The sequence below is a fragment of the Candoia aspera genome, chromosome 8 (assembly GCF_035149785.1).
Source record: "Candoia aspera isolate rCanAsp1 chromosome 8, rCanAsp1.hap2, whole genome shotgun sequence".
NCBI lineage: Eukaryota > Metazoa > Chordata > Lepidosauria > Squamata > Boidae > Candoia > Candoia aspera.
In genome coordinates this window covers 5024720-5052378 of record NC_086160.1, presented here as the reverse complement: position 1 = coordinate 5052378, position 27659 = coordinate 5024720, and the positions used below count along the sequence as shown (strand labels likewise).

The 27659-nt window shown below is 38.3% G+C and overlaps 1 protein-coding gene across 1 annotated transcript in view; it reads right to left on the bottom strand.

The window, feature by feature from the left end:
- The window catches only part of SLIT2 (slit guidance ligand 2), a 242110-nt gene that overhangs the window by 22652 nt on the left and 191799 nt on the right, over positions 1-27659 (bottom strand). The window contains exons 18-28 of the mRNA XM_063309788.1: positions 26035-26178; positions 21505-21671; positions 18532-18664; positions 17468-17536; positions 16496-16567; positions 16229-16300; positions 13842-13913; positions 12261-12424; positions 4236-4360; positions 3810-3907; positions 435-574 (exon numbers count right to left, since the gene is read on the bottom strand). Of these exons, the coding sequence (XP_063165858.1) occupies positions 435-574; positions 3810-3907; positions 4236-4360; positions 12261-12424; positions 13842-13913; positions 16229-16300; positions 16496-16567; positions 17468-17536; positions 18532-18664; positions 21505-21671; positions 26035-26178 (1256 nt within the window). The remainder of the gene's footprint in view (positions 1-434; positions 575-3809; positions 3908-4235; positions 4361-12260; positions 12425-13841; positions 13914-16228; positions 16301-16495; positions 16568-17467; positions 17537-18531; positions 18665-21504; positions 21672-26034; positions 26179-27659) is intronic.

Here is a 27659-nt window from a genome sequence, read left to right as displayed (position 1 = left end):
GCTACTGGATTCATCATGGACTGGAATAGCTTTAAAAATGACTAAGGATATTTATGGAGGATAAGACTGCTTACATGGGGTTCTAAAGGGCAGATGATATTTCTCTCAATGTTTAAATTGCAGATGTTTTGAAAAGGTACACTCATATTACAAAATATACAAAAATAAATCTTAGCTGTTTAAATAGGTAGGACATGCAACATATTTGAGCTGAGATCTTCATATTTTGTGTTTTCCTTTTATAAGGTCTAAGCTAAAAGTACTCTTATCGTGCAATTTATGTCACACAAGTGAAAATTTCAGTGAAACAGCAGAAGAAGATAAGGTAAAGGAACACTTTGAGAGTTAAACTAGAAGAAACAGGGATCAAATCTATTAACATACAGGATTTTGGAGTCTGTGATATATTAAAGTAAGATCTTTCTTCTTCATACCTGTGTATTCCGGTGGACAAAGGCAAGTGTAGTTGTTTATTCCATCTACACAAGTGGAATTGTTTTCACAATCATTATCTTCACAATCATCAATATTCACTTCACAGTTTTCACCTTCAAATCCGTCTGCACAGGCACACCTGTAAAAGGAAATACATCAAGTTTTCAAACAAAAAAAATAGTACATAGGATGTTTGAAATGCACATACACAACAATTTTTTGTTGTGATATTCTACAAACTTAGATTTCATTTTAAATAACAGTGCAGAATTTCAGGCCTGGGATAAAACAACATCCTGTGAATTGATTTCTGCTAAGTATTTGGCAATTTAAAATTTTTCCTTTTAATTGGACAAATAAAAGTTTTTGCTACAGTTTTGTGCACCGGGGCTCACATAAATGAATACCCTTTCATAAAACAAGCACAAAAAACAACTCAACTGAATGAAGATACTTTCCAAATGTTTGTATTAGATTTGCAGATAGGTAATTTCTTGGATGTATTAATATTCAGTCATCTAAATCTGTGTATGTGATTCTCCAGTCCAGATGCGGAATTTTCCAGTCTAGAACAAGGTTCTAGTCATTCAGCTTTTTAGGGATTTATTTTTATTTAAAAATTCCTTATGCTGGCCTTCAGGGTGGGCAACAAATGGGAAGATAAATCACTATATTGAAAATAATGAAGTGCAACATTAAATAAAGAAAACAAAATAATGCCAATTCATGTTAGAAAAAAGTTTAAAAACAAGAGCCATAAAGAGAGTAGATTAATGCTGGATAGTGTTCCAGAAAGCATAGGCAATTAGAACACAATTCAACTGTTCCTGGAAAGGCATTAGATTTCATATCACGCAATCCAGAAGCATTCCAATCCATCACAAGTGACTTGCTCTCATCAATTATCATCTGCCTAATCACCATAAAAACAGCAGCACTGGAGCAGCTTCATCTGTGAGGAAACAGTTCTTTATCTATCTAGGTTCAAAGTGACTTAACAGTTTTGGAGATAAGCAACTGGATTTGGAAACAGACAATAAACAGTACTATAGTTACAGAAACATCAATTTACGCTCTCTTTTGGATGGTCCCCCTTCATACTAGGCTTGGACAGTCTTCCGGGGCTCAGTAATAGGTTGTCTCTGCTCAGGAAATGTCTCTACCGATGAGCCAATTCGAACAGGTAAGTGGGGCCAATGACCTGGCTCTATTTAATGGGCTTTCCCAGAATGTAGACCTGATCTTTGGCAGGGGGTGGGTGGTTGCCACTGCATTCAGTTGCAATCCCACTTGCGATGTGCAAAAATCACCCAGTCCACTCTGCGGATGCAAAGGAATTCAGGAAATGGTACAGTCCACACTGGGGCAGTGGAGGATTGTCTAATCTGAGTTAATGCAAGTATATTGAATGAAATTGCGAGGAGGAGGAGGTCCATTCTCCAGTAGCCTAGCATGGGAAAGAGATAAAAAGGAGACAACCATTTTGTTTTCATCCAATACTATTTAGTTAAGCTAATTCTCCTGCCAACCTAGCAGTTCGAAAACATGCAAATGGGAGTAGATTAATAGGCACCGCTTCAGCGGGCAGGTAACGGCGTTCCGTGTAGTCATGCCAGCCACATGACCACGGAGGAAGTGTCTACGGACAAATGCTGGCTCTTCGGCTTTGAAACGGAGATGAGCACCGCCCCCTAGAGTCAGACACGACTGGACTTAATGTCAAGGGAAACCTTTACCTTTACCTAAGCTATTTCTCTAATATAACTGAGATAATTGTGCTCATCAGCTTTAACAAATAGGAAAACAGTTTCCCACTCCAGTGCTTGAGGTGGTCAGCCAAGAAGAGCAGGGGCTAAACATCCAGGTTACACTCTCCATGTGTTAAGAGTCACCTCTGACTCCTACAGTGGAGTTAAAGCTTTGGCAGAAGGATCAGCTGTTTCTAACGGAGAAAGGCAGGAGAGTTAGAACCAAAATCAACGTAGATTGATTTTGGTTCTAACTCTCCTGAAGAAAGAGAGTTCTAACTCTAAAGAAAGAAAGGATCCCATTCTTCTGAATGGCCTTATAGGTGCTCCAAGCAAGCAAGGAAATGCTCTTGTTGAAAAGGAGACATTTGGCACCTTTTCCAACAAAGGATTCCCCATTCCTGCCTCGAATACCTAACCTGGACCTCTGAATGCCGAAGTGTCTTTCTCAGCAGCCTTGGTGCCATTTTGATATCTTTATTTTAGAGGGCTGCTAAACATAAGACAGGAATCTTTCAAGAATAAAGTATGCTCTGATGGAACTACTCTTAAGAGTTGGAAGGCCAACCAAATTACTGAAAATTGGAAGGCAGACAGGGGCATTTTGAGTGTAATGGAACAAAAGGACTCTGCAAATGCTTTACTCATTTATGAATTTCAGAGGTCTATTGTCTGCTATGAAGTAAATGTATGCAGAAGCATGTGGGACGGAGAAAGACAGAGAATCAGAAGGAAGGATTACTTAACAAATTTAGCTTCTCTGGGATATAATTTACTGTATTAATTATTGCTCTGTAATAATTATTTATTCATGCTTGCCTCAATTGGAAGTCAGTGACTATGCATTTACGGCAATCAGTATAACTGTTTTTCAGAATATATGTCTTAATTTGTCTTGTGGAGGCCTCTCCGCCACAAGTATTCTGGAGTGCTCCTTATTCATTTTATTCCTGCAAAGTTGTGATTAAAACAGCAATTTATCATATTAAACTGTTTCAAATTAATTTCAGAGGGAAAGCAATCCAGCCGTTGCCTGTAATTTGGATGTAAAAAAGAAAGTTAATTGCTTATTAAATAGGGGGAATCAAAAATGTTTCTAACAAGCCAGAGGAATTTTTATTTGGGATTATGGGATCCATTTATTACAGTTCTTAGTTCCATAATTTAAGAGGTACATCTGGAGGGCCTGTATTCTCTGATTAAATAACCCTAGATTAAAAATGCTCACAGCATGTTTACCCACCAGCATGCTGGTCTGGCAATGCATCATTAATTTTGTGTTTCACTGGGATTTACATCTGATCATTTACAAGCTGCTGATTTGAGGCAAAGAAAAACAGCTGAATTGTGGGACTTTTCAACAGGGATCTAGCTGGCTATTAATTAGGATAATAGAGGCAACATCTTGTTATCTTGCTCCATTATGCCTTGACTAATAACAACATATTTAAAGCAAGAAAAGTTTTCAAAATGCATTAAGCTCATTGATGTTTGTTCAAAAGACTTACAAATCAATATACATCACCTATTTCATTACTGAGAGAATAAAAGATGAACAGTGTTCCCAGATTCTGTGCCTTGGTGGATGACTTTCCTTCTGTATTTCCACATTATTTTTTAACTCACCAAAATCCATCCTTTTCATCTTCTTTTAAGTGACAAGTCCCCCCTTGTTTACAAGGATTGCTGATACAGGCATGGATTGGAACCTCACAGTCTTGACCCTAAGGATGAATGAACAAAATTGTCCTGTTATATAGAAAAAGGAGAATTTGGGTTTTCCTTTCAAGTGGTAATAGGTTATCAATTCCAGCCCACAACCCTGATAACACATCCCTCTGTCCATAATGGGACCACAGCACACTGAAGACCCAGTTTCAGGGCCAAAAGGGTGACCTGTTTCTGACTGAGAACCTGAAATATCACTGTCAGCCAAAGTAAACAAAACCAGGCATTATGAACCAATAGAACAATTCACTCTGCAAAGTGACTCATATAAAAGATACAATGAGCACATTAATTAAAGAATGAAGTTTTTAATGTTACCTATACCTTGAAACCATAAGGGCAGGAACATCTGTAGAAATCAACTGGGTCATTGTTACAAGTTCCATCATTTTTGCAGGGGTTGGATAAACAAGGGCTACATTTGGCAAGAATAGCAACATCCACTGGACCTTCAAATAAGCACAAATTCTTCGTTATAAAAGCAAGCCTGTTGTCACTGATCAACATTTCAGCTAGGGTGTATCAGCAGACCTGGTCTTCTTCCAAGCTTCTGATTCTATCCTAGTTAACACAGATGCTTGTGAGATATTCTAATGGCTATGCTTGGGCACTTCTACCATGGGAATCAAGTTACAGTAGTGTTAGGGTGAGCTGACCACTGTTTCAAGAAAAGAAATGTTTGGTTGACCGTATGCAAAGACACAGGATTGAAGTCCACCTGACAAAGTTGCTTGCTGGATCAGTGGCTTAGGGCTGTTACAAATAACTATTCCCCGGATCAAAAATTTTTGCACATCTATATTTTGGAATTTTGTTGTGTTTCTCAATTTCGCTTTGTTTTAACTGGTCTGTTTCTTCTTATTTACCTCTCAGCTTTAAATAATTTCCTTTGGAGGTCCTTTAGGACAAGTGTCACATAGACAGTTTTGTAAAGTAATTCCAAATTGTTAAAGATTGTGTGAATGAGAATTCTTATCTCGTGAGCCACTAACTGTGATTGGGAGTTGGGCAGCATACATTTGATCAATCAATCAATCAATCAATCAATCAATCAATCAGGGTAGACACTCTCCATATTTTGTAGAGCATTTATGTGCTAGTATAATTGGTTCTATTATGTGTTTGTGAGAATAAGAGAGAGAGGATGAAGAAGATAAACACGCTGAACCTAAAGCTTAACATATTTGACATGTCCTATTACTGTTTTTTTGTTTTTTTGGCAAAGCATTTAACTTAGTACTTCAGTGGTGCTTTACATGAAGAAGTTCAAAGAATCCAGAGTAATTCTCAGTAGAGGGAAACTCATTTGAGAAAGCATTCTTCCACAGTGGAATATTTTTGCTAGTGAACAGAAGTTACAATGCTTTAAATGTATCTACATGCTTTATGTTAATCAAGTGAGCCACAGAATTTGCTTCAGATTCTGCTTAATGGTGGTTATGAAAGAACCTAGCTAGGGTTAGTGCAGTTAAAGTATCTGCTGACTCATTTCTCAACAGCCGTTGAAGGAGGAAGGTGGAATTTACTTTGTCACAGGGAGAGAGTGCAAAATCCCAGTGCCCATCACCTATGGTAGTTTAATGCATATTTCATTCTGCTAAAGAGGTGATCAAATGTATCCTGACAGAAATGCAAAACATTCATAAAACGGTGGTATCGGTCTTCCACAAATCCATGTCCCAAATTGTCCTCAGTCATGACAAGGTGGGAATTATTTATTTATTTATATTTCAAATTTCATCACCGCCCATCTCCCTCAAAGAGGCACTCCAGGCAGTTTACAGTAGAACTAAAAATAAATACAGATTAAAATACGATAAAAACAGTACCTCTTCAATATAAATGTAAATATAAATAAAATATAAAATCTGAGATGGCGATATTAAAAGTTCTTAATTTAAATTCATGAATTTAATCATTATATGATAAATATGCCTCTCCTTATTGGATTTTTTTTTAAAAAGGAACCCACAAAGGAAGTTTTTTTATATATTTAATTTTAATAATTACATTTCTTTTCTTTAATATGACTATAAATGGTATTAGAGATTAATAAGGTTCACAGATTTTTTTAAAAAAACACTTTCATGCATCTTTTCAAACAGAGAATTACCATCTAAAATCTATTTTAGTCAGTTGTTGGGAAAATAATGAGTCTTGTGGCATCTTAATGACTGATAAATGCATTATGGCTTAACATTTGATTTCCAAACTACTTCCCAACTGCAAACGATCTTTCAAAAGTGCAGCTATACAATGTTGGTTGTATGGTGGGAGGTGGGGCATTGTCAAAAGAATTCAGAGCCACGAAAAAAGTGCGGAGTGATACTACGTCATGAGCAGCAGCTATTTTCAAACTTTGGTAGGAAGGAAATAGAGGCATTTTTCCCCTGATGAATGTACTAACACATGCCTTGTAATAATGTATTCACAGAGATCTGGATAAAGTAAAACACCAAATAACTTCATCAATAGTGATGGAAATAGGACTTTGGTTGATACATGGAGCAAGACAGAAATGAGAAATTACCCTTCAGTGTTTTGCCAGATACCCTAAAGCATTAATAGTATTTTTGCTTTTCAGGAACAGCTGTTATTTACATAGGATGCCCAAGGAGATAACTTGGGCATCCCAGATAAATTTGCAGTGGACACACTGAAAATCTTTCAGCTGGATTTTTCTTCAAGGCATGGAAAGTCACAACATCAAGCTTTCCTGAAGTGAAGGACTGATGTTTCACTCAGTTTGCTCCTGCAATAACATGGCCTCCCCCTCCCAATCTCTACCACTTAGACTGTTGCCTCGTTTACCCAATGGTAGGGCTCAGAGATTATTTTTTTCTTGTGCACAATATTATAATCATCTCAACCAGAATTCAGAACATTCATTATTGTAATAATCTAACAATGGCATGGTCTTCTGTGACAAGATGTACGTGATCAAATGGCGATCATTTGTGGTGATGGTGGCAGTGTTCCTGTCATCACCACCACAGTTTAAAAACTGCCACCTTAAACATCTAAGTTGTTTGTAAAGTGATAGCCTAAGGTAGAATGAGCACTTCTAAGTATGTCCCTTTCTTATATTCTTAGGTCTCATGTTGATCAAATCTTAGTTTGAGTTTAGAGTAAAAGCTAGCTTGCCAGTAATGTCAAGAAAGACATCCTCAGAAATGTCCAATGCAGACACCCTGAGAAAGGGAGTTATGAGCTCTGCCAATGGCACAATGTAGCATTAATGTGATTCATTTTTTTGTTTCTGGTACAGTTATGAAATGTGGTAATATACATCAACATTTGGCTGTGTGTGTGTGTGTGTGTGTCTGTGTATGAATATACTATGACCTTGACATTTTTTAAAAATAATCACTCTCATGTTGATAAATAAATTATTCAAAATCCATACTTGGGCAAAAGGACCAAACAAAAATGGGGCAAAAATGTGTGAACATTTAAGTTCCCCAAGTACAAGGTCCAGATTACAAGGTCCTGAACTGGAATTCACAATTCAAGCACTTCAATTGTGAATGTGTATTTTTTTTTAACTGTAATTAAAGTGTTAAAGACACAAAGGATGTTTTCGTTGTTTAAAAACCTTTTGTTTAACTCTCATCCATATACAGGTAGTCCTTGATTTACGGCCACATTGAGACCAGAATTCCCATTGTAAGTAGTTGCAGTTGTACTGTAAGTCGAGTCACCATGTGACCAGATCCCAATTTACAACCATTTTTAAGGTTGTTGTTAAGCAAATCACTGTGGTCATTAAGTGAATCATGGGTCATTAAACAAATCCAGCTTCCCCAATGGGTGTTTTTTGCAGGGAAGAAGACAATGGGAAGAAGTATTATTTCATAATATTTTGCTAGCTGATTCTGAAAGAAACTAATTTTCTATATTGTACATTTCATTTCAATTGGATTACTTTTTCCACACAAGGAACAAAGAGAAGCACAATACACTCCTGCTGCATAAGGAAAAGTTTGCTATGTGTGGGAAAAGTCCACACTCAAACTCACTCACAACTCAGTTCATATTCCTATCCTCTCTCCCCCGCCAAAAAATTCTGCATTGCCTGCACTCATAAATTTCTGGATAATGGCCAAAACTTACAAAAACAACAAAGAATGTTGGGGCCCCTTAAAGTCTACCAAATTTATTATGCAATCTGTTGATCTGTTCCAAAGGAGCTATGTAAACAGCAAATGTATATTTAAAATCTTTTGAAGAAGGGAAGGGAGATATCTAACTGCAAGGCATTCTAACCTTCATGGATAACAAGATGCAAATGAAATAAAAATAGTGGTCCTGAAGAGTGACATAGGAAAAAATAAAGAGGGAGGTAATACGAGCTTTTTACAGGGAAGAAACAAGGAGAAAATATAAATTTCAGGGCCAGAATGGGAGCTAAAGACAATGGGAGAGTTCATCCTTGAAAGGCAAAAGAAATAACCGCCCAGAGTTGCCTTTTTGGGGGAGATGGGCGGTGATGGAAATTTGAAATATCTATCTATCTATCTATCTATCTATCTATCTATCTATCTATCTATCTATCTATCTATCTATCTATCTATCTGGATCTCTGATAGCTACAAACAAGATTGGAGGATAAATAATTCAACTTTCACCAAGTTCAATTTTTGAGGGCAGAAAAAGAGCTGGAATTATAATAAGTAATGAACCTGGAGGTATTTAACAGAACAAGTGATGACTGGAGGGCCTTCACACATTCAATTTATATTTATATTTTGTATTTCTTCTAGCTGCTAAAGATAGTGTGGGTTGTTCTTCCTCAGCTACCGTTTTATCTTCGCATCAACACTATGAGGGAAACTAATCCAAGAGACAGCGTAATTCATTAATGAGCCTCATGACTGAAGCAGAAGTTGAACATAGTTTAACATGCTAATTAGGGTTCCATAAAGGCTCTTCACATAAAGTGAATAAAATGAAGACCTAAAGATGGAATTTATGCTTGTCTATGACTGTAATAAAGATTTGATTTGATTTGAAGGATGAAATTGTGCAGAACTCATAAAAAAAGCAAGATGCATCTAAAAAACAAAGAAATGCAGTTACACAATTGAAAGATAGTGATTTAGAAGGTGAGAACAATCAACACTGATGAGGAGAGAATAATCAATATTATTCAAGGTAAAAACAGGCTGAAAGGAAGTCATATGCCTTTAAAGAAAATGTTAATTCAAAGATTTAAAATTTTGGGGAATGGTTTAAGGACCGTGTAAAGCAACAAAAACCACCAAGTTATTCCTTCCACTCCTTCTATCATCTTGGTGGTTCTCCTTTGAACACCCTCTCATTTTTTAAATGTCCTTCATAAAATGTGGAGTTGAGAAGCCCTACCCTCTTCCTGTCACCTACTATTATTTGATAACTTAGTCGAAAGTGCCATTTACATCCTAAGCTGCCTCCATTTTTTCCTTACTGGAATTCCTTATTGCAATTTTATTTCCACTATTTTATTTTTGAGCAGTCACCAACCTTCCTGCGCTCCTTGGACTTGAGGATTTCTTTCCATGGGATTCTACCTAGTACTTACCTGACCTTGAGACTAGCACTCCTGAAATTTAGAGTGCATGTAACCTATGCTCCCATTTCTATTTCTATAACGTCTTGAACCCCAAGATGGTATGGTTACTTCCTCCCAGAGTTTCCACTGTTTTAAACTTTTCAACCAGCTTTTCTTAATTTGTCAAGGAGGGTAGATTCCTAGGTCTCTTTTTCAACCTTCTGAAAAATGAAACAGTCAGCAAGAGCACTGAGGAGTTCTGGGGATCTTGCATTCTTGGCTGAATTGGTTTTCCAACAGATGTCCAAGTAACTTAAATCTTCCATTATTACGGTGTCTCTCTTCATCCAAAGTTCTATAATTTGGACCAGGAGGACATCATCCAGACCTTCTGCCTGGCTTGTTGTAGCATACCCTCACAATAATATCTTTGTTGTTCTCCGTTTCTTGTAGTCATACCCAAATGCTATCAAATGGAGTCTTTTGTTCAAATTCCTGGATCTTAATATTTCCTTTATATTTAATATAATTCCTCCTTCTTCCCTTTTGTCTGGCTTCTTCCTTTTTAACAAGTTATACTCTTCAATCTTCGCTTTCCAATTATGAGTTTCACCCCACCAGGTTTCAGCAACACCTAATAAATCATATTTGCCTTCCTGCATTACGGTATCTTGTTCTTCCTGATTGTTCCTCTGAGTAACCTATTCCTCCCCTTCATTGCACACTTATTATTGGGTGCCTAGCAGTTCTGGTCTTTGTCCTCACTGTTGTCTTATTTTCTGAGCTCCCTTCCAACAGGGTTTAATAGAAAGCCTTCCAGAACTAGTTTGCACGACACCTTTCAAAAACATTCTTCCTAGTTTTATTGAGGTATGGCACATTTTTTTGGCTGGAGACCCACAACTTGGAAATGTGCCCCATTATCAAAGAATTGAAATCATTCCAGCTAGCAGCATCAGTAGAACCAGTTGTTTATTTCCAATGTTCCTTTTCTTCCTAGTCCATACCTTTCAACAAGAAAGAGTGAAGAAAAGTATCACCTGTGCACCCAGTTCCTTCAGTTTCCAGTCCAACATTTCATAGTTCTCTGCAGTGTCTTCAAAGCTGCGTTTTGTTTGAGGAGAAAGGATTAGCTGTCAGTGGGTATAAAGAATTTTGGAAACCTTTTCATATCTTGAATGTGTATCCCTGGAAGGCAGCACCATTTTCTTGACACATTTCCCAGCCAACAGGTTCCTTCTTCTCAGGAGGAAGTCTCCAATCACCTCTACCTAGTATGTCCTCCTTTTCAAGACAGAAGACAGGAATCCTTCTTTTTGTACTATCTGTACAGTCCTCCTTCTCCTCATTTCTTGAGGGTTGTAGCAGGAGTCCAGAAACTTCTTCAACCCTCACCCTATCCTTAATCCTAGAATCTCCACTGAAGATTCTTAATCTTCAGAATCTCCATTCTGAAACTCCACAGGAGCTATTCTGAAGCTCTTCTTGATAGACTCAAACCTTTCTGTCATGTTCCCCCATCTCTTTATCCCCTGCTCTTGGAAGGCTTCTTGGCACCACTGACCTCATGCAGGTGCGTCCTGTGTTTATACCAATTTCATGTAAGTGGAAAAATGTTCTTCCACAATGTTTACAAAAGCAACATGTGATGCAAGTAGTTCCTCTATACCACATAAATATCTGAATTATTTCCCACCAGCAAATGAGAGCAATAACATGATTGCTTTTTGAATACTGGCCGAGGTAGGTTCTTATTCAAATGATGGTCCCTTCACCATAAGTGAATGATTCAGAAGACAAGTACATTAAGCACATTAGAAAATAGGATGAAGATGAAGCCTAGGACTATGGTTGAATGTGTGTGTGTGTGTGTGTGAGAGAGAGAGAGAGAGAGAGAGAGACAGACAGACAGACAGACAGACAAGCAGACAGACACAGGAAGAGGGTAATCAATAACAATACAGTTTTAACTGGTCAGGAAATTGAAAGAAATTGGAATGCAAATGATGACACTTCCAGGAATAACAAAGGAAGGAAAAGCATTATGGAAGAATACAGGGGTTACAGCAGAATGGAATAAGTTGGTCAGGTATATTAGATGGTTAAATTAAAATGTATAATATTATACATGACATAATTTTCTTCAACGGAATAAAAGGTCACTTAGGATGCCAGGAGGTGCATGATTCCATCACTTAATAAAGAATCACATCTAAGAAGCATCCAAGCTAGAATGGAAAACATAACAGCATGCATATATTTGGAGGAGAAAAAAAACTGCTTGAGTAAACATGTAGGAAGAATCAGAAGGACCAGTTTGGGGTATTTTGCATTCTTACCTAGTGTAAATAAACCACAAGGCTTTGTAATCTCTGAAAGCAGGGTATGAATTGTGAAATGCCAAAAGCAAAAGATTGGAAAACCTGTGAAAGATCACACTTCAGAAGAATACTATATAAGGGAATTGGGAGAATACTGAAGAAAAGAAGCTAGCAGTGGTTTTTCACTCAGATTATTTCTAATACAACATTTTTATAGAATACCGTCATTTGGGAGAGAAACAAATGCATGTTCTTTAAATGGCTGTTTTATTATCAGCTACACCATTCAGTGCAAATACTGTACCCAATTTTTCATTCTTAATTTTGGGCTTGCATGGAATTAACTCAACTCGAATCCTTCAAAGTTATTAACTACTGATCAGCTAATCAGTAATGCAGTTCTTTCTCTAGGAAACGGCATTTGTGCCTTCAGTTGAAACCGGCTAAAGGAGTACTTGGGCATGAATTGTGGAGTTATTTGCTTCTTCTCTGCCATACCTTGACAGGTGAATTTTTTGGATGGAGTTGTGAGAAGGAGTTTGTCCGCCATTTCTCCAGGACCGGCGCACCGGGCTATGCCTGGCTCCTTGTATTCCGACTTCACCCACTCGGAGAGCCACTGCATGTGACAGTCACAGTGAAGGGGGTTAGCTCCAATGGCTCTGCAGGGCAAACAGAGAAGCCACATGCCTTTAATTCCAAGCTAGTGAGATGAAAATGAAGAACACACAAAGGAGGTGCCACAACTAAAGCAATCACAACAACTGACTAGATAGCTCTACCAACTAAACCTGAAGCTTTCATTTAAAAGAGCCTCAAGGAATGCTTATAAGCCAACCACCTTTCGAAATTGGTTTCTGCTTAGTTAGGGTAGTGTAGCGGCAAAGGTTTGGACCATGGAGATCCAGCTTCTACTCCAGAACTTTGCTTTCAGCCATGGAAACTCACTTGATGCCTGTGAGCCAGTCATTTTCTCTCTCTGCCCCATCTACCTCACCAGGCTGTTACTGTTGGCAAAAACTGACAGAGTGCTGTATAAATCTTACTACTACTATCTGATAATCTAATATATGAATTGAATTATAATATATAGGCAGGAAAGTTGAATTCCTTCAAAACTCATGGTGGTCTAGTGGTGAAAGTTCTGGATCAGGTCTGGAAGGCTGCAGGTTCTACTCTACCATCAGCTGACAGAAGCTTACAGAGACTTCGGACCAGTCAATCAGTCTCTCTCAGCTAAGCCTGCCTCACGGGATTGCTGATGTGGGGAATAATTAGGAGAGTGCTATGTATACTGCCTTGAACTCCTGGAGAAGAAGCTGGATGGATCAATAAACGAATCATCATCATCTTCATCCTACTTTCTAATGTGCTTAGTGTACTTGTCTTCTGAATCATTCACTGATGGTGAAGGGACCATCGTCTGAATAAGAACCTACCTAGGCCAGTATTAAAAAAGCAATTGTATTATCTCTCTCGTTTGTTGGTGGGAAATAATCCAGATATTTATGGGGTATAAATGAATCAATGACCACTGCTGTTAGATGAACAAATCAGAAATAAATGTTTCTGCTTCCCTGTACATGCCCCCTTTTCATGGATGTTTGCAAGCAGATGGAAGGGCTTGGCCATGCTTCCTATAGCTAGATTGGGTGGGCACCTCTCACTACAAAGGTAGCCCAGGTTACCCCAGGTCATGTCCAAATATCAGGACAGCTAAATCCTTACCTGCCTTCTTTCACCAAGGACAAAAGGCAAAGAGGCATCTGTCCATCACCCATTAGAAGTTTATTATCTTCTTTAGGTTATATCCCTTCCAGTTAACTGCTTGGGGGTGTGAGTATTTTGCTCCCTGTATTGCTTGAGTGTTCAACTGCAGCTGACTATATCACTAAATAATTCTTAGAACAGAGAAATTCATCTTCTACATGATTACACTGCTAAAAGCATCATTTATGCACACGACACGACAACCTGCATTTCCCTGAACTGCCCAATATCTGGGATTACAGTAAGAATCTCAATCAATGGTACAATATTTAATCAGGACCTTAATGTAAATTGGGACCAAATACTCACAGATGGGATAATGCTGAAAGATCATTAAAAGCACCTTCAGGAACAACAGAGATGTCATTCCCATGTAATGACCTAAAACAAGAAAGAAACACGGAAGCAGGTTAGAAAGTACTCCTCTTGATCCAGTAATTCAAAAGAGAGTATCCTTTAAAGGTGCACGTTAACGATATACCACTGCATAGCATTTGTATTTCTGATCCTTTCTAAACAGTAGTCTTTATTATAGGTCTGCCCTCGGGTCCTTCCTGACAATGTCTTGAAATGAACCCAGACATCTCTGCTGAGATGAATTCAGCTTACTTCATGACCATTCAGAAACCAAGACTACCTATCACTTACAAGAGACACTTCTGATGTTCATTGAAGTATTCCTTGGTATGTTTTTTAACCAGAAACATTCAGTTAATTTTCCCAACATATTATTATATATGCATTATTAAAACAACAGAGATTCCTCATGTTTGTTGAACTTTGATGCATGTTTTGGGGGTATGTTGATGTTTTCTATTGCTTATAGTCTTACATTTTTTTCCCATTACAACTGTAATCTTGTCCCGCATTTTACAACGTTCACCTTGTGCGTCTTGGCCCGTGGACTGTATTTCTATTGTTTGTCTTCTGTGTTTGGCATCCAATTCTTGTTCAGATTCAGCAAAGAATATTTCAGTCTATACTTTTTTTAAAAAACCAGTATCAACTCACTGTGATCTTGAAACCCTCTTTAAAATAACTTTTCATGGTTAAGCTTGAATCAGAGGGGAATGTAGCCTTGCTTGTGGACACTACAAGATGTTATAATTGCTGCCAGGGCAACTGTGGGGGATGTGTCAAAAAAAAAAAGGAAGTTGGCTTCAGTCATGTGATCAAAGCCCTGCCCTTTTTTATATGAAGGTCTTTGATCACATAGCCATGGCCAACATCTTGACATCTTGACTCCCCCATGGAAGTCTCCAATTGCTTCTGTTTCCTTATTGCATCACTTACTGTTTAGCAAGCCAGAAGATGTGTCACCACATTCTGTGTGCCTCCTTGCCCTGATAAGCAACAGCAAAGGACATGGAAGGACAAGGACATTCTCAAATTTTACATTGCATATTTTGCCTTACAGCGTTACCCACAGTATCATCTCAGGCAATTCTGAAAATTAAAAAAACCTTTCCAGTAAACCATCAGATTACCTAAGAATATCACCATGAAATAGTTCTTCTCTTTATGCTGAACTTTGCTCTATCTCAAGTTCTCTCCCGGTATGTTTAACTTTAGCTCCCAAACTCCCCAAAGGTGGGGCAAAGGTAGGGATGAGGAGGAGGATTAACAGATGAGACACTACAGCAGAAGAATGATAGAATTATTTCAAGTTTTCTTCCACGTCCTAGAACTTAGACAACATTGTGTTATCTTAATGGGATAACAGCCAAGTAGGTGGAAAGCCATTAAAGCCATTCTGAGTTTATTGTGCACTGAATTCTCATTTTGTACATTATTTGTGGAGATCCTAGACCCCACTTCATTTGCATAGAATTTTATGTACTTTTTCAGCAGCCATTTATTTCTGTTCCCCTTAATCTTTTTTTTCCCCATCTTATAACTACTGATATGAAGCTACCTAAAATTCTAGCTGAGACCATAATAAGGGTTTTGGACTTCGCTGAACTTAGATCCCAGGACTTCTTCAGAAATGCTACGGCCAAGTTGCAATTTTAATGTGAGCTTAGAAGTAATTACGAACTGTGCAATTCAAGCAGTGCAATTCAAATTTAAGTTGTTGGTTTTTTTCTGTAGCACCACCCAATTTTTTTTCAAGCGTGACCTCACCAGCATACCACCCAAAGGCCCAAGCGTGCTCTCCAGATGCAAAAGGTGGAGCACTCATGATAAACATACTGCTTTTTGTAAGCAAAAAGTCTAGCCCTAGTCACTACTCAAATAAAGTACAAAAATGTGAAATGAGTCCAGGGGTTACTGAGTAGTTTTTATTCAAAGTGAAAGTTAAACCTCCTTGCAGGCTTTTTCACTTCCTGTTGACTTCATGGACACATCCACGTTGGCAACAACATGTAAGTATTTGCCCCTGCATTCTCAGGGCTGTTTTTTGACTGCTCAATTATTCCACCAGCCCAAGGACTTCCTGGTGTCGTCCCATCTAAATACTTGCATGGGCCAACTCTGCTTAGTTTTTGGAGATCTGCCAAGATGAGCTAGGGGCTACTACCTGTTATAAGCAGCTGTAAGGCAATGGAAAATGAATACATGTTTCCCAAATTTGGCCATTTGTGTTACTAGAGTATATGGGATAAAACCAGATGGGAAATTATACCACTCAGTCACAACAGAGCTGAGCTCAGTTGCAAGATACTTGAAAAAGCAAGAAGAGGAACGTTACTTACAGCAGTCTAAGTGATTTCAAGCCATCAAAAGTCCGTGTTGGAATACATCTCAGCCGGTTGTAACTGAGAATTCTGAAAGTATGCAAAAGGTTAATTTCTAAACAACATAACACAACAAGCAGTTCTAAGTAGACAATTCCTCTACAGATATGATTCTTCTTCTTCAACAACTTCTTCTTCTCTCTCTATTTTGCAATAACTGCATAGTAAAATTCAAGGAGTAAACTACTAAAGCTAGTTGCTTTATTGATAAGAATAAACACCTACAAGGTGAGCAGCTGGGTCATGTTGCTGAAACTCTGGTTCGAGAGAGTGCTGATTCTGTTGTTGCTTAAATCTCTACAAAAAAACAAATTCAGAAATTCTCTGTATTATAACATGGATATTAAAAAAAATGAATCATGACATAGTTATTGATAAATATAATCTTATTAGCACATTATTTAGAATGGTACTTGATTTATCGTATTAGACAGTATGAAGAAGACGACCCAGTAAGCTGTTGATTTATATGCGATTATAAAAAAGAAAACCCAAACTGAACAAGAACACCAATAGAGTAAAAGAAAGGAGAAATCATGTATTAAAAATACATTAAATATGTTTATTTGAGTACAACATTGTCTCTATATATACTGAAATGAATTCCTAAATGCATGTCTTTGTGCTAAAAAAGATATGCATGCAACAAGTGTTTTTTAAATTGAAAGGATCATCACCCTCTTTTATAGGATGCATGTATTTAATTTTTTTAAAAAAAATAATGCAAACCTAAGTCAATTAATATTTTATTCATACAAGATGCAATGTGATACATCTCTTGTCAAGGCTGATGGGCTCTTGCATTATTCAATGCAAACTGCTGTCATGCTGAAATAAACACACCTAATTTTTAAATCTACTGAGTTTTTTAGAAGTACGTTGAACAGTGCCAGTATTTTCCCTCTGATTTTTCACTATACCACCACTGCTGAAAAATCCTACAGCAAAGAAACTAAACCAATTTCTTTCTATAATTAAATGAGTATCTTTCAGCACATTTATGCTATACCCCATCTCACCAACTGCAAACAGCTATCTGCCTTTTTTGGAGTAACAGAGATTCTGCTTCTAGATTTCCTAACGAACTGAATCATGATGGGTAGATTAAAAAGCAGACTTGTTCCAAAATATACCACAAAATGGAAGATCAGAACTTAAATGACATCAGCATAGAGAAATGCTTTGAAAGTTACTTACATCAGGGTTAAGTGCTTGTAGTTTGATAATTCTTTGGGAACAAGAGTAAACTGGTTTCCATCTAAATAACTATAAAAAGAAAGACAGACTGTTGTACTATTTGGCTGAAATCTTTAATAGTTTATTTCATGACTCTAATACTGTATTTAGGGGTGAAGCAATACGAAGGGCCACAATAGGTCATCTCAATAGTGATGCTGCAGCTATAATTGGTCCCATAACCTGGTGCAGAACACAGCAGTCAGAGTAGTAATGGGTGGACCTCAGCAAAGTTCAACCTCTACTTTGCAAGCAGCACTGGCTTCCAGGTGTAATGCAAGGTGCTGGTGCTTCATCTATAGAGCGCTGCATGGCTCAAGGTCTGGGTATATGCAATTGTTCCAATTGCTTCTGTCCATCCTATGAGATCAGACGTCAGCACGTTCCAAATCTCATCAAGAAAACAGTGCCATCTTGTGAGACCCAGGTGGGGCACCATATCTGTTGCTGCACTTGCCTTTAGAATAGCAACACACCCCTTTCCAAATGTCTGCTTGTCCTGACCCTGTTGTTCTTTAGATTGGCCTTGAAGACCTGGTTCTTCTAACCAGCAGTAGGTCAGGATGATGCATTTTGAGCCACAATTTGTTGCATTTTGAGCCTGTTTTTCTTCCTTGTGATGTTTTTCTTCTTTGTGATCGTTACTTTTATAATGATGGCAGTTGGAAACAGCTATTTTGAGTTGTGGAATGCATTAAAACTCTATTAAAAGCCCCGTAACGAGCCTAACATTTTAAAAAAGAAAATTTCCCAATCACTCCTCCCAGTAAGAAGAAATGAAAAATTCTGATTCCACCTGCTTTCATCATCACCTTCATCCCTTCCCTCTCCTGCCCCCATTAATTTGGCCCTGGCCATTAGCAATGAATGATTGTCTATCTTCAGAAAATTCCTGAAAAGCCACTGTTCACAAAGAATAAAATATGACTGTATTTAAGGCCTTCAAAAACATTCTGCGAACCCATAAAGTCATTTACCTATCCAAGATATGCACAAAACAAGCTTTTTTAAAAGGTGCTGCTTACAGTTCGGTTACATCTTTTGGAATGCCCTTAGGTAGAGCTTTCAGACCTTTGTTGCTGCAACGAACTACGGTATCTAGACACGTGCATTCAGCAGGGCAGCGGGACAGTGGAGAGCAACTGTTGTCATCGTTCCCTAGTTAAAAATAAATAAAATAAAATAAAATAAGCTTTACTCAGCTAAGAGCACTTAGCACAGCTACCTAGATGTCTGTTAGTGTTCCACTTCAAAGGCATTTTTAAAACTCAGAAGCCATTATACCTTCAATTATATTTTCAAGGATACGTTCAATTAAACCTTCAAGAATATATTTATTTCCATTACGCAAATAATGGTTTCTTAGGGAGAGGAAGGCTACACCACTCCTGTTGCCAGAGTTACTGAAGAAACAATACTGCATAAATGCTGTAAGCATAATAACCTTTATTTGTTATTACAATAGCTCAATAATCTCTAAAACACACAGCAGAGGAGGGAAAAGGGGTGAAAAGCACAAAGAAAACACACTATGGCCAAGGACCAAAGACACAGCTAGAACAAGACCACTGGTCTAAAACCCTTTTTTCTGGCTTTTGAATAGCTTCCACTTCCATTTCTATGCCACAAATTGCTTGTGTTTGTTTTCAAATCATGACATCATGCAATATCTGAATAGGAGGAAGATATTTGAAGAAAAATACATCTATTTTTAGTTATTATTCAGAGAAAATGAAGTCTTGTTGTTTTGATCCTGGCCCATGTCATTTTTGCTACAAAAGTAATTGTACCGGTATAATTACACCATGAACGACAGACAAATGCACATATAAACACCAACACAAGGCTATCTTAAAATACAGGAGGAGCATTTTCTGATCCTTGGCTCCTGTCCTCTGAAGACCAGAATAAACCGGATTACTGGGGGAAAATACTTACAGTAGAAGATGGTAAGAAACAGAGAAATGGAATGGAAAGGAATAGCTTCATCGTCATTCCACTATGCACTATACACCAGTTGCATAATAAAATGAAATTTTGTTGCAGTTGGCTCACAAACACAACCTGACACTAAAATACTAAAACGTCTCTGAAGTTCTAATTAACTTTCTCAACACATGTCTCAAGTATGTAGTTCAAGCTAAAATGATGGTGTACACTGTTTTGTGTGTTGCGTGTTTAACCAGAATCTCTTTATCTATTAACAGATAAATGAAATGAAGTTCAGATCACATTGTAGCTCACAGGACAGCAGGATTATGGGTAATTTTAAAGGGCTCCCCAACTCTCTCTCATCACTGTGGAACCCACCTGTCTGCATGAGTTCAACTACTGCAGGAGACCTTGCACAGGACCCTATGAAAAGAAAACGATTAACTCCTTTCTTGATATTAAGGATCCACTTGGATGGATGATTGTCCATCTGGATGAAATACTTCACATATTCCAGAATGAGACGTCACTCCTGTTAGTTCATACTTTACGTATTTAGTATTTAAAGGGAGAAGGAAGTATCAAATGGTCCAATTGCACTCAATCTCATCTACCAGGGTAAAGAAGTTGGCATTATAAGAACATGCAAAGCTTGTAGGGTCACGTTCAGTATGCCAACCAAGGTTTGTCCTAATCTCCTACATTATGAAAGCAAACACTGAGGACAATACTTCATATGAAAGACAGGCTGGCTGAATTTCTTACAAACACTAGTAGGTGTTTCAGGACTGTGACAGAAGAAAGTGAAGATATTCATGATTCGGGTATCACAGTAGTTATGGCTATTGGAGACACCACAAGACTCGAATTAATGCCCATTGGCTTTCCTTTTGCATCTGCAGATTTCAAAACAGCTGCATGAGAATAGTCTCAGCAGAGTGACCCTAAGTTCCAAGAGGAACTTAGAAGAAGAACCCAAATGAAGTAACTTCAACAGCTACTTAAAATAGCATCAAATAATAAAGCCAACAGTATGGTAGCAATTAGCAACAAATGCTGGACTTTGCACATTCAAGAAAGCATTGCCTGAGAAAGTCAGAGCGTCCTGGTTATGGCATTCTTAAGTAATCTGGATTTGTATAGAAGGCACATAAACCGGAATAGAACTGATCCAGGTTTTGGCATCTCCTGACACATATATCCATTTTATGCTCAGTATGAAATGAAGAAAATCGACCCTTCTTATTTCAGAAAGATCCCTAAAGCGCACTCTCATGTCTCATACTCCCTCTGAATGTAATGGGTTTACACATATTTAACTGAGCACAGAATTGCAGCTGGAGCCTCACATATTGTGAAACAATCTATGTTTATTCTTGCTCTTATTTTCCCAGGAAGAAACCAGTTCGTACAAGCTGAAAAAGTGCCCATTGTTCAGCACACAGATCTTGTTATTGTCTTTGCTCAACTCGAGGTCAAAGTCACCCAAGTGAATATAGTGGCAACAGGACAGCTTCCTAAGAACATCTGAGTGAAAGAGTGAGGACAGTCTAGCATGCTGACCTCTGAGAAAATACACTTTCCTTAGCGAATTAGAAGAGGTATAATAAAATAGGCATAGGCATGCTATTTATCATCTCCCACCTCACCCAAGGAAGAACCCTATGGCAAAAATAATGCTAGAATGGGAAAAAATATAAAGTCAAATTGCAGTAACACTATGATATTTGGTTATGGTCTGCTGTTATGGGGCAAGAATCTGGGGCAATGATTTCAGGGTTGGTCTCCTGAGGTTACGGTAGCATGGCATCAACCACTGCGTGTCTCCTTCCTACTTTGATACTTCAAAAATGTCACAAGGGAGGACTTTATCCTAACCTTCTCCAGAGGTTAATCATGTCACTAGCAACTGCTGTGTGACCTTCACTGAAGTTACCAGAGCAGAGCAGTAACTCATTGGAAGAGGGACGTTGAAGGTAGCACTGCTCACAGACTTTAAGAGACTCTGCAGTAGTGGAATGGTGTTTTGCACAGCCCAGGTTGAACACGTGGACTGCCTTCCTTACCATCTTCACAGGTGAAATCCTGAATGGCAACATCCTGTATAGGGATCTCTTTGAGGAAGTACGGCTTCTGACAGCGAGGGTTGCCCGTCACAATGCGTTTCTTCCGTAACCACTCCCCCAGCCACGCTAAGTGGCAGTTGCAGGTGAAGGGATTGGCTAAGAGGTTTCTGAAAGGTGCAAGTCAACAACACACAGTTCAGTTGCAAAGGAAGGAAACAACTGAGACGCCCCTAACAATTAAATTCCTCATGTTTTTGAAAAGGTGGCTGATAGGGTTTGTTTCTTTTTGGTAAGAGAAATAAAAATTACTTCTTTGCTTCTTTGTTCTTTATCCAATTTAGAAGGCTGTCCACCTACCCAATGCTACTCTGGGTGGCAAACATACAGTGGAAAACATACAATAAAATGACAACCACAAAACCTGGGCTGAGGCCTTCTCATTAAAACACAAAATACCTACAACATGCATCCAAAATGCCTTCCTTCTTCCTTCTCCAAAAATTCTTTCCAAAGCTCAGGATAGCCAGCTCTGACTTGAAGCTCAGAAACCCTAAAACTCTTATTTAGAAATAATTTAAAGATGTCAGAGATCTTAAAATAATTTAAAGATGTCAGAGACTTGCCGTCAGACCATCTACACATGATAATATAGTAATTTAATGCAGCGATGAAGGCCGATGGCCTTCTATTATTAACTCTAACCTGACAAGAGTTCTCTCATTAATTTGTCTCCTCAACGTTTTCGTCTTTTATTTGCTCCAGAGAATAGGCTTCCCATCTAAACTGACAGCTGACTTGATTACACATCAGTTGTAAAATGAATTTACCCCCAGAAATCTCAGGACTTTTACCATGTCCACATTTCAGAAAAGGCCTTTGACCATTTCATTATTTATAAACGTGCCATCTTAAATATGCACGAATTAGTCATCAGGTGTAACTCGTCACATTTTAAGTGGAAAGAGGATTAAATATGTTGGCAATTAAGTGCCTTCAGAAATTCCTACCACAGAAACCTGCACATTTTTTTCTCCTCTCCCTCCCTCCATTTGTTTGGGTTTCCTTCCATTAAAAATAAAACAGCTTTAAGAACAGGTGGTTCTGGGAAAGGACATTTCAAATATATCCATTTACAATGCAACCTTTTTTAGCTGGGAGTGCGTTTGACTGAATACTATACAATTTGTAAAAATGCAGAGGCTTGGTTGCTGAATACCGTATGCTTCTTTTTCGAACCAAATGAGATTGATTTCCGTGGTCCCTTCCTATCAGTTGTTGGGAAAGCAGACTGCAGGCCGGTCTACGACTGTCACACTAGGATTACTGCAGCCTCCAGCCCAACAACTCAGCCATTAAAGCAACTTCCACATGATGCATCTTCTGACACTTTCTATCTTCCTATCAGCTATCAATGTCCTGCATGTCTCTCCACTATTAAAAGTACAGGAGCTGGACCAGTTTAAAAAAATGCTTATGTCACTCTATTAAAATTCACAGCCTTACTGCTGAAGATCCTGAAAATCAGATTCTTGAGTCTGTTTTACTGAAGTAGATGCTTTTCATACAAGAGCAAGTAGGCAGTCTTGTGGACCAGAACAGGCCACATCTGACCTTTGGGTCACGTCTCACGGAGGGGCTCGACTCCCACAAAAGGGCATGATAGAATAAAACAATGAGTAATGCAAGGATAATAAATTTGATTCATTAATTAAATACCACAATTATTTCTGCCTATATATATTCCATTCAATCGTGTCTGATTCTCAGAGACTGCCTGGACAAGTCCCTGCAGTTATCTTGGCAAAGTTTTTCAGAAGTGGCTTGCCATTGCCTCCTTCCTAGGGCTGAGAGAGAGTGACTGGCCAAAGGTCACCCAGCTGGCTTTGTGCCAAGGGCGGGACTAGAACTCACGGTCTCCTGGTTTCTAGCCTGGTGCCTTAACTGCTACACCAAACTGGCTCTCACATATATTATTTATTAGCTAGGTTTATATTCCACTTTTCATTCCTCAACTGCAACATGCACTATATGTAGCTGTTCTTGAAAAATCACTTAGAGGATACAGCTGGTCCAGGACACAATGGCTCAAGTAGCTTATGGGTGCTACTCAACCTGCCTGAGTAATACCACAGTGGTGAGGGCTGCACTGTTTACCAGTTGACTTCCAGGTGCCATTAAAGGTGCTGTTGTCATGTTTAAAGCCCTGTGTGACTCAGGATTGGGGTATCTGTGAGACCACCTAATTTCAACAGCACCAAAAAGATCTGGAAGGAAGGGGTGACTTCAAGTCCATACACATATGGAGGGACACCAGTAAGAACCACAAGGCCTTCTCTGTTACTGCCCACTTCCTAGAAAAGTTTCCCCCAGAGATAAAATTTCCCCCAACCCTGACAAGAGTTTCAAAAAGCCATGAAGACTTGAGTGTTTCATAGGATTGTTCAGGGCTGTTTGGAAAGGCTTATAAGCTTTAGTTAATCAATAAATATGGCCCGCTCCTCCCATTCCTCCTGAAATAACAACGCTTTCAGACAGGTTGGGTTGAGAGGAAGTGCATCATCCAAAATTCAGGGAACACACTAACATGTGGGTCTCCCAAAGGCCAGCCCTACATCTTAACTACTTTTCTACCACTCTCACATTCCACACTACCATTTTTATGGTGTTATGTTTCTTTTTCAGTTTTTCTGCCACTGGCAGACTACTGATTTTTGAATAAATAAAACAATAAACCTATAAAAAGACTGAAACCCAAATGTCAATATGGGTGCAGAATAACTAGCTTTCTGGCCTGACTGTGATGAGCACCATTAGTAGTCAGATAATTGGGAGCTGAATACAGAGATAAGAGAAGAAAGAGACAGTTGCTTTCTTTTTGCTGGGAGTCAGATGGCATATACATTTAATGAATTGTTAAATTATTATTATTTATTATTTTCCATGCAATGCCTCTGAAATTGACTGGAACCTCCCAAGATGGGATTTCAGCTGAGTGATGAAGTACCACTGCTTCTCAGCAACCTTTGGGATTTTCCAAATTATTTTGTGGAATATCTTCTTGGCACTTACCTTTTCTTACACTAGGACCTTGACATTAACCTGCTGATAGAAGAAAGCCTTGCTATGCAAACTACTTGATACAGAACTTAATGCCTCCTGAAAACCGTTTATGAAACAGTATATATTTTTTTCATTGTAGAATCAGAAAGAAACAATGGGACTTGGTTCAATAGATTCCCTACCACAGGGTTTCTCAACCTAGGGTTCTGCGAGAGGTCACTAGGGGTTCCCTGGGAGATCACGATTTATTTAAAAAATTATTTCAAATTCAGGCAACTTCACATTAAAGAGGCAAGTTTCATTCTTTATTTTTAGTTAACTGTTAATGCACATATACAGGGCTAAACATGAAACGAATATAATAATTTTGTAAGTTCTGGCCTGTATTTGAGACTGAATGTGCAGGGGTTCCCCGAGGCCTGAAAAATATGTCAAGGGTTCCTCCGGGGTCAAAGGTTGAGAAAGGCTGCCCTAGACTATATGAGTGCTGGTATCAGGGCAAATAATACAGCAATAAGCCATTTTTTATTTTTAATGCCACAGACATGAGCTCAGCTGCACATGTTTATTTTCATGGATGACTATTTATTTGTGGAGTAGCTAAGAGCAACAGCATCATTTTGGGCTCATTGCATGCCCCTTAATATGTAAGCAAACAGGGGAAACAAGGAGTTCCTTGGGTGTGTATCTGCATTCTTAAAAGCTTCATGTGAGTTGTCAGATCAGCTTTTGGGATCAAAGCACCAAGCAGGATTGTCTTTTGAACCAAGTTCTTTGGATTATTCAATTACTAGATATACTAGCCTTTGGTACAAAAGTCATACTTGCCTGTGCTCAGATATGGAGGTTGAATTTGAATTATGTGTGCTATTAAAATGCCCATTATATATCCAATGGGGTCCAAAACTCCCATTGCCATTAAAAGTAATTTTAACTGCTCCTGTGATTATGAGCTTATAAGAATCTTTTGGGTGATTAATTTTCAAAAGCTCTAAGAAGGTTGCAAAATTCCTCTCAATAGCTATGGCTTTTAGGCACCTTCCTTGCATTATTAACCATTTCAGGTTTTTCATAAAATTTTACTTTATTCACCACACTTGCTGTACTTTGCTTTATTGACTGGCCATTAAACAATTGCTAAGCACCAGGCAACAAAGAAACGATGATTCTCAAAAGCTGGATCTGAATCTATGGACACTTCATTCTTACGATGCAGTTTCTCACTTCCAAGCATGTCAAGAAATGCTTTAGATGAAAGGCATGAAATGTTTTAGGAAAAATATGTACCAGCTACTATTTAGCAGGGATTCATAAATTTTGTAGACACCCTATGATTTATGTGTAGTTTTTTGTACTGTAGATATTATGACTCATATAATTTTTCAAGTATTTGTGCCTGTTTTCTAATTTGTTATCAGTAACTTATTTACTGCGTTTACTCTATTAACTAAAAATCAAAAACCAACTTACAGCGTGGAGAGAGAATGAAGAGTATCAAAGGCACCAGGAGCTACGGTGGTTATCTGATTATCATACAAGGACAGCAATCGGACAGAACTCAGGCCTGTGAAGCTGTCGTTGCTCACACAGCTAATGCGATTGCTCCTCAGCATCCTGAAGAAAAATTATGAACAAATTATTTATTTAACTCACCCATTATAATTCCTTAGATGTTGCTAAATAGCATGGATGTGCAAAAGGGAACAGAGTATTGCAGATCATCCTGAAACATTCTGGGCCATACCAATCTGACCATTCTGGGGGTGGTTCCCGCAGTTTTCCAGAAATGAATCCTCTGAACCAGAAGTGGCCCATGGCGCTTGGGATGTGGTCCAGTCCCAAATGGAAGGGCACTTTTGGATTACCACAGACCACTTTAGGCTCAGAAAAGAACTTCTCAGAAACTACTGGAATGGCCCAAACAGTGTGGTCCAGAAAAGGAATGTTTTCTCCCTGGAACAGAAGATTTTGCACTTCCTTAGTATATGATATATGTGATAGCACATTGTGCTTTCCATAATGGATGGAATAGGAGAGATGGGGAAATGAGAAAGAAGAATCAGAAGGAAAAAAAATCAAAAGAAGGAAAAAAAAAACATGGAAGCGTCTTAAAAACAATGAAGAAGCATGGAGGTAGGACCCTAAATAATTAGATTGTCTCCCACTCCATTAGATTAATTCTCTTTCCTAGCCAGCAGTTCAGCATGGAGAATCCCTCCATCCACAGAAAGCAGAGATGAAGGGCTGAGCTTCTGTACTTGCCCTAATTAACTGCAGTAACCAGATGTTGCCCTTTGCAAAATTGTTCTTGTCCTTCTAAATTTATGAAAGTCAGGGTTCTTTTTCTGTTTACTTTTTGTCAGAGCGGGGAGAAAAAGAGTGAGGTTCTTCCCAGAACCGGCTCCTCAAAAACTGCCCAAGGGTTAGCCGTAAGAAGGAACTCGTGTCTTACATACAATTTTTTTCTGGAATAATGTACCAGGTATAAATTTTATAACAACAATTGTATTTCAGGAATGCTTACGCAGGGTCAGAAGAAAAAAGAGGGTAGGGTTTCCTTTAATCTAAAATTCATTGCAATCTTTTCAGTTAATCAATATTATTAGTACTACTCTCCTATGATCCCAGAGAGCATTTACATAGTAATAATAAACTACAACACCAGCAGCAAAACAGTTGCCCACTCCTGGACTTTGTGGCAAGAATACTGCAGAAGACTTTCCTACTCTGAATTTCTGCGACAAAAGTCTTTGCAATTGTTTTGTCACAAAGTAGGGAAGAAAAAAATACCCCCCTTCAAAAGGAGAAATGTGTGTGCAATGCAATATGCTTCTGTGTTATTTAACGTATCTACTTTGAACTAAAAAGATATTTCCCCAAATAATCGAAATATGGATAAAGCAAATAAAAAGTATTAAAGTTTACTACAAACAGAGTTGCCACAGGATGAAAGCTGAAAAGACATGCATAGTTTTTCTTCCTTCCTTCCTTTCTTCCTTGCTGCTTTCCCTGTTTGCCAAACCTTTAAACTAGTCTTCACAAGTCACAGAGTTTGATTTAGTTAAAACAGAAAATGGGGAAGGCAAGAAATAAAG